This window comes from Danio aesculapii, chromosome 8, assembly GCF_903798145.1.
Source record: "Danio aesculapii chromosome 8, fDanAes4.1, whole genome shotgun sequence".
Lineage (NCBI taxonomy): Eukaryota > Metazoa > Chordata > Actinopteri > Cypriniformes > Danionidae > Danio > Danio aesculapii.
The window spans coordinates 35043428-35058574 of NC_079442.1; the positions used below are offsets into that span (position 1 = coordinate 35043428).

At 34.2% G+C, this 15147-nt stretch overlaps 2 protein-coding genes across 2 annotated transcripts; both read left to right on the forward strand.

Annotated features, from left to right (window-relative positions):
- Positions 1 to 515: 515 nt before the first annotated feature.
- On the forward strand, positions 516 to 4395 carry guk1b (guanylate kinase 1b). The gene is made up of 7 exons (XM_056464511.1): positions 516 to 627; positions 734 to 775; positions 2987 to 3083; positions 3232 to 3370; positions 3450 to 3534; positions 4196 to 4281; positions 4363 to 4395. Exons 1-7 carry the CDS (start codon positions 516 to 518, stop codon positions 4393 to 4395), a joined length of 594 nt encoding a protein of 197 aa, XP_056320486.1.
- Positions 4396 to 6526: 2131 nt separating this feature from the next.
- On the forward strand, positions 6527 to 13568 carry armh1 (armadillo like helical domain containing 1). Its single transcript, XM_056464461.1, has 12 exons — positions 6527 to 6550; positions 6916 to 7140; positions 8560 to 8628; positions 9239 to 9405; positions 9635 to 9831; positions 11064 to 11148; positions 11225 to 11341; positions 11643 to 11715; positions 11834 to 11963; positions 13040 to 13117; positions 13196 to 13277; positions 13414 to 13568. Exons 2-12 carry the CDS (start codon positions 6935 to 6937, stop codon positions 13437 to 13439), a joined length of 1230 nt encoding a protein of 409 aa, XP_056320436.1. The 5' UTR covers positions 6527 to 6550; positions 6916 to 6934; the 3' UTR covers positions 13440 to 13568.
- Positions 13569 to 15147: the final 1579 nt, after the last annotated feature.

Sequence of the window (15147 nt, forward strand, 5' to 3'; positions counted from 1 at the left end):
GTAAGAAAATGATGACTGCATTTTAATAGTGGGGTATATTATCATTGTAAAATAAGAACAGCCATTCTAAATTGTAAAAATATTTCCCAATAGTACTATACTGTTTTACAGTTTTTGACCTAAAAATGCAGATAATGAAACTTCAAATGCATAAAGAATCATATTGAACCAAACCAGTGAAAAATAATGTGTATTTAAAACCTTTTTTAAAATCTCTCTTTGTCTACACACAATCCTATTGTTGCACAAAATCATTTAAAGTTTTGTTGCACACAGTAGTTTGGCATATACAGAAAGTGGCATATATACTTCAAGAGACAAATGCACTGGCTAACATTTGCATGGGCTAAACTTAACCAGCACTTAGTCGAGAGAAACTCATTTTTTTCTGATTTATCCAGTCAAGCTTTAAATACAACTTGAATTTTATAAGATATGTACTGTCTTGATGAACAAAAAGACTATAGTCTAAGCAATTTATACAGATGGCAACTGTTTTGCCTGCTCACAGAGACATGTCTGGACCCAGACCAGTAGTTTTGAGTGGCCCGTCAGGAGCTGGGAAAAGCACCCTGTTGAAGAGACTCATGAAGGAATATGAAGGGGTTTTTGGATTCAGCGTCTCTCGTATGTATCAGCAATATGGACAAAATAGACAGCCACATGACAAGTAACCAAATAGCTCTGCATAATTATTTATATTATCTTGATCTATTTTCTTTTTTCTCTGCAGACACCACCAGAAATCCTCGGCCAGGAGAGGAAGATGGAAAAGGCAGGCCAGGATTTTCCCACTTTACAAATATATTACTTGATATATAAGTTTAGAAGTGGAAAGGACTAATAACCAAATTAAATGCCTACTAGTATGCAAATTAGAAAGTGTATGAGAAACAGAAAATAAATAAGAAATAGAAAGGATTTCTCACCTAGTTCCCTTCCAGTTTAAAAGACCCTCTAGTCTGTAACTGTATTACACACAATAGTCCTGCATGCTTCTTACTCCCAAGTGAACTGTTTAGATATATTTCCAAACATTTACGCAGGGGTAAATTTTTCTCTTTATTCCCCAATGTGCCTTTGTTGTTTTCTCTAGGGCTGAATTGTCTCCCAATGCTTCTGGGGGCTACATTACTTCCTGTAGCGGACGTCCTGTCCTCTGTGACATCTGAAGGTGTAGATTTGGTTTCCATCATTGATTATAGCCGATTATTGGCATATTTAATGTGATGAGAGAGTAATGGGGGTTACTTTCATCTTTCTCAAATCTTCAAACTTTGTAAGCAAATTACATTCCAGGCCAAAAATCACAAAGCTAAGATTGCGAACATCTCATTTTCACTTTGACATCAATGCACTTTGGAGTAAAAAGCGTTTGAAAATAGCCCCCTGTGTTCCCTATAGTGGTTTTACTGTGGCATATCATCCCTAGATCACAAGCCGTAGCCAGAGACAAGTCATTCGCATCACAACATCTAATCGTTCTTTAGGACTTTAAGGTAGAAAAGATAAATCCGACATCTTTTTTTTTTTTTTTTGGAGTATCTTGAAAGCAGTCAATGCTAATTGAATGGGGTATATGCACACGGACTTTTAATTTCAGTCAGCCAGGCTTAGGGTTTCTGGTTAATTGTCATCCCATACAAAATCGCCGCGCTTATGATCTGATTTCTTTAAAAAAAAAAACATTGATCTTCCCTGCTGGCTGAGATACAATATGAAATGAGTATCAGACTAAACAAGAAGCACTGCATTAAATTATATTTTTTCGTGGCATGTCGTTAAAATACTTTCTTTTATCACTTTTTTATGCTTTAACAACCAAATGGATGTTTAAGTCTATTTAACTAATTATATTTGAATTACATTACAACATCCATGCTGTAAAAGGAACCTTATAAAGTTTAAAAATAGTCACATAAAGCTTTCACCGGAAGTTCATCTTTGGCTGAATAACACTAGCTGTGCGTATAGTCCAGTGTTTTACGATATGTTTTTCCTCAGACGGATGTTGATATGCTAATGGCTGTCTCCACTGCAGAGCTGCCACGGATGATGTCAGTGTTTTGCTGTCCTGTAGTTGTGAATTTGTTGTTTTGTGTTGTCTGCAGAACCCTTACTGTCCCGCTTTAGTTCCCCCTGAAGTGCTGTTGTGGAGTTAAGCCTTCAGAATGGTACTGTATGAACCTAGTTACCTAAAGTAATTTTTAACCCAAGGATTTTTAAGATTATACATTTCTATGAAGTTGAAATTCAAACCCACATGAAAAAAAAAACACACTAATAAATAGTAATTTATTGTAAATACTATGTGTTTTTTAGCCATGCTATAGTAAAGTGTATTATACTGTAGGCCTATTTTATAGAGTCTCCCAATCATTGTTAATGAATGCTTAATCATTTTGTAGTATTAATTATAGTGAACTAATTAACCAGAATAAATACTGTAGTATACTTTAGTTTTACTACAGTTAACTGTGGTGAAGGCTATTGTGATATAATATATAGTTGTAGACTGCTACAGTATTGAGTATGAAGCCACAAGTAATTTTCTATGGATCAAAAACACTATAATATTTTCTACTGTAGTTACTGTAGTATTTTTTCCAAATGGCAGGATAGTTTTGTAAATGAAAAGTAAGTTTCAAAACCATAGTTGACGCTTAGAAAGATACATGTCGTACGATACGTTTCTGAAATAAATATTTGGCGCCCTCTAGTGAGCACAACATATTTCTTTGTTGTTGTTTGGGAGTACTGACTTCCGAAATGCCACATAATTTTATTAAAGATGAAAATTCTGTTCGTGTGTACCCATCTTGTGAAAATCCTTTCTTACAAGTACTAAAAGAATTTCTTTAAATGGTCAGATTATATTAAATAAGCACACTTTATTGTCAAATGTTGACTAGCTACAGACCAACTGACGATTTTCTGAAAATTAATTTGTTTTTAACAACATATCTCATTTCTGTCCTCAACCCAGATTATCACTTTGTCACCAGAGAGAAGATGCAAGAAGGAATTGACAAGGACGAGTTCATTGAGAATGCAGAGTTTTCTGGAAACATGTATGGAACCAGGTATGTTTTGGACATTACTATATTATCTCATTATCCATCTACCACTTTTTTTTGTCTTCATACTAATGGCCAAAATATATTAGATTCAGAAAATTATTATTTACAACAACAAAACATCAATTGCTTTAATATTTTCTGTTACATGCAGCAAATCATCCATTGAGGATGTTCAGGCACAAAACCTCATCTGCATCTTGGATGTTGACATACAAGGAGTGAAAAACATCAAGAAGACCGATCTAAACCCTATATACATCTCCATCCAGCCACCTTCAATGGAGATCCTGGTCAGTTGATGAAAAATAATCTGATACACAGCATTTAAATTGTCGTCAAATATAGAAACCTTTATTTTTATTTTTTCAGGAAAAGCGTCTGAGGGACAGACAAACGGAGACAGAGGATAGTCTACAGAAGCGACTGGAAGCAGCGAGGATTGACATGGAGCTCAGTAAGCCGCAACACTTACTGTACAATAATTCATATTTTCTTGAGAGAAGACTTTATTCCCTTGTTTTTTGTTTTGTTTTGTGTATTAGCATTTTTAGTTGTGTTTTTTAGTTGTGTTGTGTTTTTTTTTTCATCAAAAATAGGGAGCAATCGACAGCACAAGACACATTCAGTGAAATAAATAAATTAAAATGAAAATACTTAGAACAATAATACAGAAGTAAAAGATACATAAAAAAACATTACAGTAATAAACTATTTAGTTATTTTATTTTTATTTATTTATTTTTTAACCACTTTTTATCTTTTAGGGCACACATTTTTTTCCCATTTACAAGAATGAATTTGATATTTACCCAGCAACAAAATTAAACTGTCAACATTATTATGTAAATCACATTTGCAAAAGAATATATCTTCCAAAACAATATTTGGGATTGAAATAATTTTAATGAGAGCCAAGTATAGAAGTATATACTTACAAAAAAAAAAACAAAAGAATAAATGATTAAGTGTTTCTATAAAATAAAAACAAAAGCTACACAAGTCTACCCCAAAGTTAAAATGTTTCCTGGTTGTTAGGCACAAACGGACATTCAAGATAAAAGGTAAAATCTTTGTCCTTTACTAAGAGTTCAGTGACGTTGTCTTCTGTTTCGTAGGTAAGGAACCTGGAGTATTTGATATTGTAATCGTTAATGATAATCTGGAAGAAGCCTATGAGAAACTCAAAAGTGTTCTTATTGAGGTAAAATTATTATAACTTTGTAAAAATATTTTTGTTGACATGGATATGTTGATTTGTTTTTTGTATTGCTTTGATTTACAGGAAATTGAGAAGGTCCAAGATGCCCAGAAATAAAAAAGGATAAATGGCACTTTTTATTTTTCTGCGCGACTACAGAGGACATGAAGCCTTTTTTCCAGCCTTGGATGGTGCAATTATAGTGTTGGCTCTCATGTCAGACTCGAAAATGCTTTAACGGTTAATCAAGACGAGTGTTATATTCATACGAATGTGATATAGATCTTTTCTCTGACCGTGGGACAAAATCTATATGTGCATTTTAACTTATTTCATGCACAATAAGGACTTGTCTCTATAACCTCTTTCAGGAGCATAATTGCACCTTGAATATTGAAGTGGGGAAACTGTGTGGTATCCTAAAATAAAATGAGCTGATTAAACTATAGTTTGTGTGTTAATTCTATAATATAAATATGATGCTTTTTAACATCCTTATAGAGAGCATGTTTAAATCCCAGATAGCCTTCAAAGGGTTAAATGTATTTAAGAGAATGATTAGTTGACACATTCATGTTAGTAAATTTGTTGAACATAAAGAAGTTTCTGGTCTAGCTGAAATAAAATGAAAATAAAACTACAATAAAGCATTTTTCCATTATTTTTTGTGTGTGTTCTTTCGCTTTTAATTTACCCTCAAGGAGAACTAATTAACTCTAGTACACTCACTGGCCACTTTATTAGGTACAACTGTCCAACTGCTCCTTTCTAATTTCTAATCAGCCAATCGCATGGCAGCAACTCAGTGCATTTGGGCATGTAGACATGGTCAAGACAATCTGCTGCAGTTCAAAGTGAGCATCAGAATGGGGAAGAAAGGTGATTTAAGTGACTTTGAACATGGTTGATGGTGCCAGACGGGCTGGTCTGAGTATTTCTGAATCTACTGGGATTTTCACGCACAACCATCTCTAGGGTTTACAGAGAATGGTCTGAAAAAGAGAAAATATCTAGTGAGTGGCAGTTCTGTGGGCACAAATGCCTTGTTGATGCCAGAGGTGAGAGGAGAATGGCCTGACTGGTTCCAGCTGATAGAAAGGCAACAGTAACTCAAATAACCACTCGTTACAACCGAGGTATAAAGAAGAGCTTCTCTGAACTCACAACGCGTGAAAACCTTAAGGCGAATCGGCTACATCAGCAGAGGACCACACTGGGTGCCACTCCTGTCAGCTAAGAACAGGAAACTGAGGCTACAATTCACACAGGCTCAACAAAATTAGACAATAGAAGACTGGAAAAACGTTGCCTGGTCTGATGAGCTCGATTTCTGCTGCGACATTTGGATGGTAGAGTCAGAATTTGGCATCAACAGCATGAAAGCATGGATCCATCCTGCCTTGTATCATCAGTTCAGGCTGGTGATGGTGGTGTAATGGTGTGGGGGCTATTTTCTTGGCACACTTTGGGCTCATAAGTACCAATTGAGCATCGTGTCAACTGCCACAGCCTACCTGAGTATTGTTGCTGACCATGTCCATCCCTTTATGACCACAGTGACCCATCTTCTGATGGCTACTTCCAGCAGGATAATGTGCCATGTCATAAAACACGAAACATCTCAGGCTGGTTTCTTAACCATGACAATGAGTTCACTGTACTCAAATATCCTCAACAGTCACCAGATGTCAATCCAATAGAGCACCTTTCGGATGTGGTGGAACGGGAGATTCGCATCATGGATGTGCAGTCGACAAATCTGTAGCAACTGTGTGATGCTATCATGTCAATATGGACCAAAATCTCTGAGGAATATTTCCAGTCCCTTGTTGAATGCCACGAGTCTGAAGGCAAAAGGGGGTCCAACTCGGTACATAAGGTGTACCTAATAAATTGGCCTGTGAGTGTGTGTTTTGTTGTTTATATGGTTGCTCAAATCAGTCAAAATGAAAAACGACGAGAAGTTTATTTATGTGCATAAAAAGTTGTAACTAAAGGTTGAAGATGAAAATTTAGAAAAGGAGAATAAAAATTGCAGCAGATTTCTAGAAAAAATGTGGGATTGGCCATTGTTAAAGAAAACAGATCTGTGAAAATCTCAACACAATGGTATGATTAATAATTTATAGTAGAAGTTGAAATGCTTGTGTCTCACGGTGAATGCGTGAGACTTGAGAGCCATGGTCCACTGGCCTACTGTGAATGTGCCTTAACAGACACCGTAAAGCTCAGTCAGTAACCATGGCAACGACAAACATCGGCGGAAGTGAAGGTAAGAAACGGGTCGTGATTTCCAAATGCGTTGTTTCATAAACACAATAAAACAGCGAAAACTCAAATGTTAAAGTAACAAATTTTTATTCTTCGTTTAAAGAAAAATGTATATAATATGTGGAAAACAACCACAATCAGACACAGCTGTTTTATTATTGAAAACAAAACTTTAAAACATACGATACAGCTTTCAGATATATAGATTAAGATGAATAATGGCGGTTATAACATGTTATGTCTTCATATTTTATTAATCTTAATTTATGTGCTATAAAAAAAAAACAATATAATGTTTTGAATCTATTCATAACCGTTTTACATTAGAGGTAACGTTACAGACATCTGTGTTTAATTCTTCTGCAGTTGTTGACATGCTCGAGTCATGTTCAGCAGTAAGGAGCAGCTGTCCATCAGTCAGGTCATGTGTTTTCTCCATGAGTGGGACCAGGCCAATAAAACAGTGCGCAGTCGAATGCTGAGGGAGTTTCTGGACAAGAACACAGGAAAGACGTGCCCTGAACTGGAGCTGGAGTTTGCCCAAGTCGCCAGCCTGTTCCTCTCTCGACTCACTGCCTGGTTAAGACTAACGTATCCACACATTATGCTAATGTTTTACACTGAGGTAAAGTTGATTTTATATTCGCACATTCGTTCAGTGACAACGTGTGACATGCTCCCTATACATCGTTCTGAAATCACATGTAAATATGACCTCATTAACGTTATTTATTTGACTGTGAACAGTGTTGTACTTTGATAGTCATAGGCTGCTAATATGATTTCACTATTTAGATTTCACTATTTGCAAAGAATAATTTTCTGAAATTTATATTAGTAAGGAGAAAGTCTGAATGTGTGAATATAAAATCAACTTTACCTCAATATGTTTGTAGGAAAAAAATAAGAGCACTCCAAGATTCTCATTTCCCCTGGATTTACATTGTATAGCTGTGTTTGGGTAAAACACTCACCACCTGTTAATCACCTTATATTTCTTTTCAAATATCAAATAAAAGTGTTTCCATTGAGTTTTATAATAACAAAAATGTGTCATGATTATATTTATTTTAAATGCAATAGGAATGTTTTGTTTTAAACTTTTTTTCATATCTCATAAAAGTTTTAACCTAACCCTAACAACAAATAAAAGATTTTAAAAAGTAATATTAGTTAAAATATAAGTAAAAATAAAAGTTTTCAGACTATTTTTTTTGCCATTTTCTGAAAAAAATCTAAACCTGAAATAATAATTTCTAATATATACTGTCTGTCATAAATCTTTAAATGTCTTAATGCACATACTTAAATGTTTTTTTTTAAATACCTATGTCAGATTATTGCTTAAGTGGAAATAAAGCTTAAAATGTACATTTTGTAATGAAAAAACAACAACACTAAAATACACTTTTAGTTTACACAAACAAAACTTAAATTTACTTAAAAGTTCCTCATTAGTTTCCTATGTGGTCCAAAAAAAAGTAACTGATACAAGTAATTTTTTTATGACTATCATACCTTATAATTACTCTTCATGTATGTATTTAAATTATGTTTCTATTTGAAATGTGAAAATAATAATAATATGGGTGTCACGGTGGTTCAGTGGGTAGCACAATCACCTCACTGCAAGAAGGTTTCTGGTTCAAGCCTCGGCTGGGTCAGTTAGCATTTCTGTGTGGAGTTTGCATGGGTTTCCTCTAGGTGCTCCGGTTTATTCCGCTATGGCAGCCCCAGATCAATAAAGGGACTAAGCCGAAAAGAGAATGAATGAATGAATAAATGAGATAGTAATAATAAACCAAATACCTTGATGGAATAAAACAAATATTGACATTTTATATATCTTCATACCTAGTAAATCCAGATCAACTGAGAATTTGCAAGCGTTCTCCTTTTTTTATTACTTCTCTGTGCTTTAAAAATGAGTTACCCCTTAAACATCTAACTAACACTTTACATGTTTAAAATTTCAGTAGTTGTGTCTATCCTTAAATGTTGTGTTTCCAGATACATGTTTGGAACATGTCTAGACCTTCAGTTGAGAGCGGTGGGCGTTTTCCTCTCTGCCAGCAGCAAGTAAAAAAGAAAACAAATCTTCTGAATATAACTTCAGCACTTGTGGTGAAATATGCTAAATAAAAAAAATTTAAAAAGATTCAATAAATTGCACTTCACTTAATTGCCAGAATATAAGCTTTGGCTCTAGAATGGCTGGGTTTTATAAAGTCTTAAATTCACTGAAATATTGTGTTGTGGGTCTTAAATAGTTTTAAACAGCTCTTAATTTTGCTTTGTCCAAGGAAAGCTACTGAATTTGGGCCGACATCCATCCAATGACCAACTATATATCTTGTTTATTTTTTTTATATTTAGTTTTTTTAATTGCAGAGATACAATTCACAACAGCTGCTAGATATTTTTACAGCAAATTCCCCAAATTAAATAAAAATAAAGCTAAAAATAATTTCACGATTCCTTATGATAATACCAGGCCTTTAGAAAAAATTATTAACCCTGAATAAGTCTAACATTTCATTCTTAATGGTCTTAAAAGGGTCTTTAAAAGTCTTAAATTTGACTTGATGAAACCCTGTAGAAGTAAAACCTTGGAAAAAGAGCAAAATAAAACAGAATGTAATGCAATGTGATGGCAGAATGGAGTTTTTGGTTTTGTTTGTTTGATCAGTCATCAGTACATGATGGAGTTTCTGGAGGTTGGTGGAGTGCTGACCCTGCTGGAGATTCTAGGACAGGACAAACTCAAAGAAGAGGACAAGACCGAAGCTCTTCGCCTGCTTCAGATCATCAGCAACACGGGCCAAAAATATAAAGAGCTTGTCTGTGAAAGCTACGGTATTCAACAGCACCTCAAACTGACAATCAAAAAAGTGAAACAGCTCCAGCTCATTTTGCAGCGATACATTAAGAAATGAGAGTTTGCAAGATTTCCATGAAATATTTTGTGAGGTTAAAACCCCAATCTGGATCCATTTGAGGATCTTGGCAGACAACAGTATACACATACATACACTGGATCATGAACTGATTTCAGCGCTCACATCTGTTGTTCTGTGATTGACAGGTGTGAAGGCCGTAGCTGAATGTTTGGCCAAGTCTGAGACGGAGGAGACTCAGGAGACCGCAGCCGCCCTTCTCGAGTCTTTGGCACACGGAAATCCCAAATACCAGAATCAGGTGTACAAAGGGCTGATCGCCCTGCTGACCTGCACTTCACCACGAGCACAACAGCTTGTTTTGCAGATCCTGCGTATAGTTCAGGTACCACAGTGTACAATAACAGGATGAGAATTTGCAGAGGAGTTTTGAACTGTTTACAGAACTCTACTATGTGGGTCAAAGATGTGACTTCCACATCAAAATGAATGTATAGTTATGTTTTTATAGAAAACATATTGAATGCCTGTTAAGGAAAATCATTTGTCATAATGAATACATTTAAAGGGCACCTATTTTACCTCTTTCAGAAGATGTAAGATAAGACTTTGTTGTCTCCAGAATGTCTAAAGTTTCAGCTCAAAATACTCATCAAATAATTTATTATAGCTTCCAGAATCTGCCCATTTTGCTGTCCAAGTTCAGTGTAGCTGTTTTTATAGCCTGCAGCTTTAAATTCTGGGATCCAAAGCTGAATTTTTAGGTCTACAATATTACATGATCCTTCAGAAATCATTGTTATGTAATATTTAATATTTACCATTGTTTAATCATTGATTTGCTCTTCTGTGTTTGGACTTTCAGCAGTGAAAGTTAAACCACTCTGAGCTGAACTAAACTGAACTTCAACTCTGAAAACTGGACTGACACTGTTTCAATTTACTATAACCTTCTATGTGAAGCTGCATTGACTCATGCACTTGAATGATCATACCAAATGTCATTAGCAACAAATGTTTAATTAAGTTGTTTATAGTTCACCCCCCCCCCCCAAAAAAAATTATGTCGTCATTTACACACTCTTCACTTGTTCAAAACCTATTTGAGTTTCTTTCTTCTGTTATAAGATATTTTGAAGAATGCTGGTATCTGGCACCCTTTAACTTCCATTGTAATTTGTTTCTACTATGCAGGTCAATGGGTGCCAGCAATCAGCATTTTTCAAAGTATCTTCTTTTGTGTTCAACAGAAGAAAGAAACTCAGAAATGGTTAAAACCACATAAGGAAGAGTAAACAAGGAAGTAATTTTCAATTTTGGGTAAATTATCCCAACAAGTATATTGTATGTCCAGGTATGATTTAAAATTCGATTTAATTAGTATTTTAGACTCTTTAAAAAATCACCAAATGATTATTGTTTTGCTAAATATGCCTCTTTTCATCTTTGATTCATAGATATAGTGTGTATATAATTTAGTGTGCAATCACATGTTAAAATCACAAACGTGTGGTTTTGTACATATTCATGTGACTTCATGTGTTTTTTTTTTCTGCATGGAGAATGTGACTTCATATACTGTATACTATACATATAAAATCTTTCTGTCACTTTTAGCCCATTGTCAAATCAGCCCATCACAGCATTGTGGAACCCTTACTGAATCTGCTGAGGTCTCCACATTTAGAAGTGCAACATGAAGGCAATTTGCTCATTTCAGATTTTTCATTGTCGGTTGTTTACTCTCTTGTGATGCTCACTACCTAATTTCTTTCCAGCCATAGAACTGATAACAGAGCTCATGCATTCTGAGGTTGGACAGGCTTTGCTCAGGGGTCTGGTGGCTTTTCTCAAACCAACTAAAGAAAGAATCCCCAAACACAAGATCCTGGAGGGTAAGCTCTGTTGCTCATTTTCTCTCCATTTGTTTGCTATTTGCAACCAAAACAGCAGTTCTCCAATAACAATACTGCTTTGCATTATGATCACATTGCAGCATGGAGACCTCCTCAAATCCAACTACCTTTTATTCTTTGTAGTTTCATTCAGAGCAACAAACAAAATAGACGAGAAACAAACATGGATTGTGCCTTGAATTAGCATTTTTCTCAATTATTGATTTATCTGACATGAGAATCATAAACAGTCCTGTGCTGTATTTGAAACTCAGCTGAAGCAGTTTCTTTGTCTTGTTAGATCAAGAAGTGGCCAAAACAACCGATTCTCTCCCTGCGCTTCTCCAGCAAGCAGCTTCTGCTAAAACCATCAGGTAAAATCAACACTTCAAATACTCATGTCATGCATCCAAGACATATGGCACGCAAAATATTATAAACCATGCTGATCTGTGTGTTTATTATGCCCTGTTTACTGACGTGATGTTACAGGATTTTGGCACAAAGGAGTGAGGATGTATCCAAAGAGCTGCTTTCTCTCAGAGTGATCCATCACTTACTGTATGCAATGGGAAACCAGCAACATGCAGATTCACAGAGACAAGCTAGCCTGGCTTTAGAGGTACTGTTTAAATATCTACTGTTAATGTCATCTGCGTGTTACAAAATCTTAAAACCAAAGCAATTACCAAAACAAGAACAATAAATATAAAATATTAAAAGCTATAGCAGCAAAAGTATCATTGCTATTTAGGTTTTGATGATGATGGTGAAAGATGACATCATGAAAGATGACACTGACAATCAGAATGAAATCAAAAACGGCAGCTTAACACTTTAAGCCCCCCGCAAGTTTAACAGTTGTGTTTTACCATTTTTTAGTCCATCAAGCCAATCTCCGGGCCTGGCAGGAGCACTTTTAGCTTAGCTTAGCATAAATCATTGAATCAGATTAGACCATAATTAGCATCTCACTCAAAAAAGTTCTCCATTTAAAACTTGATTCTTTTGTATTTATATTGTGCACTAATTTTTTTTTATTTAGTAGGCAAATATGGCTAGAAACTATGCTCTCATAATAATGTAATGATTAAGGAAGTTTGCTATTTTCAGGTGCTGCATAATATCATTGTGCCTGCTGCAGTCATGCCCTGTTTGTGTTGCTGTTGGGGGGGGGTTCATGGCCCTTTAAAATAGGACAATTATTGAAACTCTTTGGTTATTTTTGAGCAAAATGCTATTCAGTGATTTATGCTAAGCTAAGTGTGATCCCACCAGACCCAGAGACTGGCAGAATAATTTCAGAAATATTAAAACTCAACTATTTAGCTCTATGGGAAGTTGTAAATTGAGTGTCTATATTTGAAGAGTTTAGATGCAAAAACCTCTAAAAGCCATTTGATATTTTCTTCTAAAATTAGCATTTTTCTCTTAATTCTGCATGTAGGCTCAGTAATTTTACTTTTATAGTGACAAATAAGTTCTTTTCATTGCCTTTCAAGTGAAAAAAACTGAACATAATCGAAGGGGGCTGACAATAATGCTCATTTTAGGGGAACATTTCAGACGGCATTTAGAGGTTTTTGCATCTGAACTCTTCATTTATTATTGTCATTTAGCAAGTGGAGTGTTTCTTTCATATAAGTACATCTTACAAGTCATATAAGTATTCATATGAATGTGTAATTGTCTGGATAGCATTTTGTGCGCATGTATCCTGTGGTGGAAGAGCATGTACGCAGAGCTATGGGCACTGCACTGTTTGAGTCTTTCATGGTGAGGTCATTTCCTTTGACATATTTTCACAAAAGATTTACATTCAGTCTAAAGTGAACTTCTGTATGTTGTTTATAGCATAATGTTGATGTCCTGCATTTGAGCATGGATGACATTCAAGCTGACATTTTACGCTCAAATAAAGTGAACATTTCATGTGGTGAGTTGGTAAATCTAGAGAGACAAAGCTAGGTTGTATGTTTTTGTCCTTATTTAAAGACATATTTTTAACCCATTCTTAATTTAATACATTGTATTTTGTAATGTCCTTTCTCTTCCCTTTTATTTTTTTTTAGTAACTGGGGAGAGTTCAGATGACTGAACACTGCTTGAAACAAGATCAACAATAAAAATTTGTTTAGTTCATGGTGTTTTTATACAGAAATTATATAAAAGTGATAACACCGATAGTGAACAGTCTTTATTTCTTTGGCTCAATCATGTGGGTGCACAAAGCTCTTTGCAATAAATCTTATATGTAATATGTAAAAGCTGTATGATGTAAACATCTAAATTAATAATTGCAAAAAATTGCTCATTATTAATAGGATTTAAAAAAAAATTGGAAAGATGGGTAAATACACCAACAAACAAACAAAATAAATAAATAAATGCCTACATGCATAAAAGGTCATCGATTGCTTTTTGTACACATTGGAAACTAATGGGGAACTAATTTAAGGCAGTAGAAGCTAACCTAAAAATTATGAAGTGCCATTATCAAGTGCCGTTTGTACCATAGTAGGGTGCGTTAAAATACTAAAAGTTACACACACAAACAAAATACTGAACTAAAGCTTAGTACATCCATTTCATTAAGAGCTTTTTTTATTTAATTTTATTTTTTTAATTTTTTTATTATGCATTAGTAATTTACAAATACAGCAAAAACAGGCAACAAACAAAAATTCCAAAGATAATTGAGAAAAAAAAAACACAAAACAAAAACAATAACAAATGGAAGACATTCACAAGACATCAAAGATTTATAATAGCTTACAATAGACAGAGCTTTTACATTTTTTACAGCTTTGAGAGACATTAACAGAATAAGTTCATTGACAAAAACCTTGTATAAATGAGGAGATTTTGAAAGTCTACATTTGTGGATAAAGAATTTACCATTTAAAGTAATAAAATTAACCAAATTGTTAATTTGTTTATCACCATTTTCAAAATAACAAATAATTTCTTTTGCATTCAATGTTATCAAAGTATTACTTTTAGCAGAATATACAGAAAAACTTTTCAAAATAACTGCTCACTCTGACAATCAACAAATAAGTGACATAAGGATTTCTCACTGTTTTTACAAAATGAACATTCTTTCTCAATATCTGAAAATTAGGAAAGAAACACGTTGGTCGGGTATATTTTATGTAAAATCTTTAAATGAATTTCTCTTAATTTATTTGAAATGCAAAATGTGTATAGTAGCAGCCATGCTTTTCTCCAACTAACCTCCCATAATAAAGAATTCCAATATAATTGTACCATTTATCAGGAAATTACATTCTTTATTTACTATCTTATAATAGGTCGAATGACTGTACATTAAATTAACGAGTCCCGAGGGCATAGCTTTGATCACTGTCAAAAATTCTTTAACTTTAACAGGAAAATTTAACTTAGATAAAAAATGATTCATATGAATAGATCCTTAAATGTGAATTAAATAAATCACTTACATATACCAACCCATGTTCCAATCATTTCTCCAGAAATAAACTCTTTTCTTTAACAGTAATCAATTCGTTATTCCAAATATTCATTCTGTGAGGAGAAAAATTGTGCACAAAGCAAAGTTTCCAAGCCAGGAGTGTTTGCTCATGAAATTTTGATAATTTTACTGGTAATTTTGAGGGTGAAAAATTGCAAGTCAAAAGAAACTTGAGACCACCCACCTTCTTAAAGATATTGAATAAAAAAACATAATAAATCAGGGTCAATTGCACAATTTTTCATCAAATTAATTTTGAATGTATGGTTCATAACTATATAATCTAATATCTCAAACCTCCATTGCATTT

What these genes read in the sequence shown, in the direction of transcription:
- armh1 (XM_056464461.1), top strand. Translation starts at nt 6,935, where the DNA reads ATGTTCAGCAGTAAGGAGCAGCTGTCCATCAGTCAGGTCATGTGTTTT. An exon ending in GCTTCTGCTAAAACCATCAG is followed by an intron (nt 11,716 to 11,833) that starts GTAAAATCAACA and finishes GTGATGTTACAG; the next exon opens with GATTTTGGCACAAAGGAGTG. An exon ending in TAAAGTGAACATTTCATGTG is followed by an intron (nt 13,278 to 13,413) that starts GTGAGTTGGTAA and finishes ATTTTTTTTTAG; the next exon opens with TAACTGGGGAGAGTTCAGAT.
- guk1b (XM_056464511.1), top strand. Translation starts at nt 516, where the DNA reads ATGTCTGGACCCAGACCAGTAGTTTTGAGTGGCCCGTCAGGAGCTGGG. An exon ending in GGAAACATGTATGGAACCAG is followed by an intron (nt 3,084 to 3,231) that starts GTATGTTTTGGA and finishes TGTTACATGCAG; the next exon opens with CAAATCATCCATTGAGGATG. An exon ending in TCAAAAGTGTTCTTATTGAG is followed by an intron (nt 4,282 to 4,362) that starts GTAAAATTATTA and finishes TTTGATTTACAG; the next exon opens with GAAATTGAGAAGGTCCAAGA.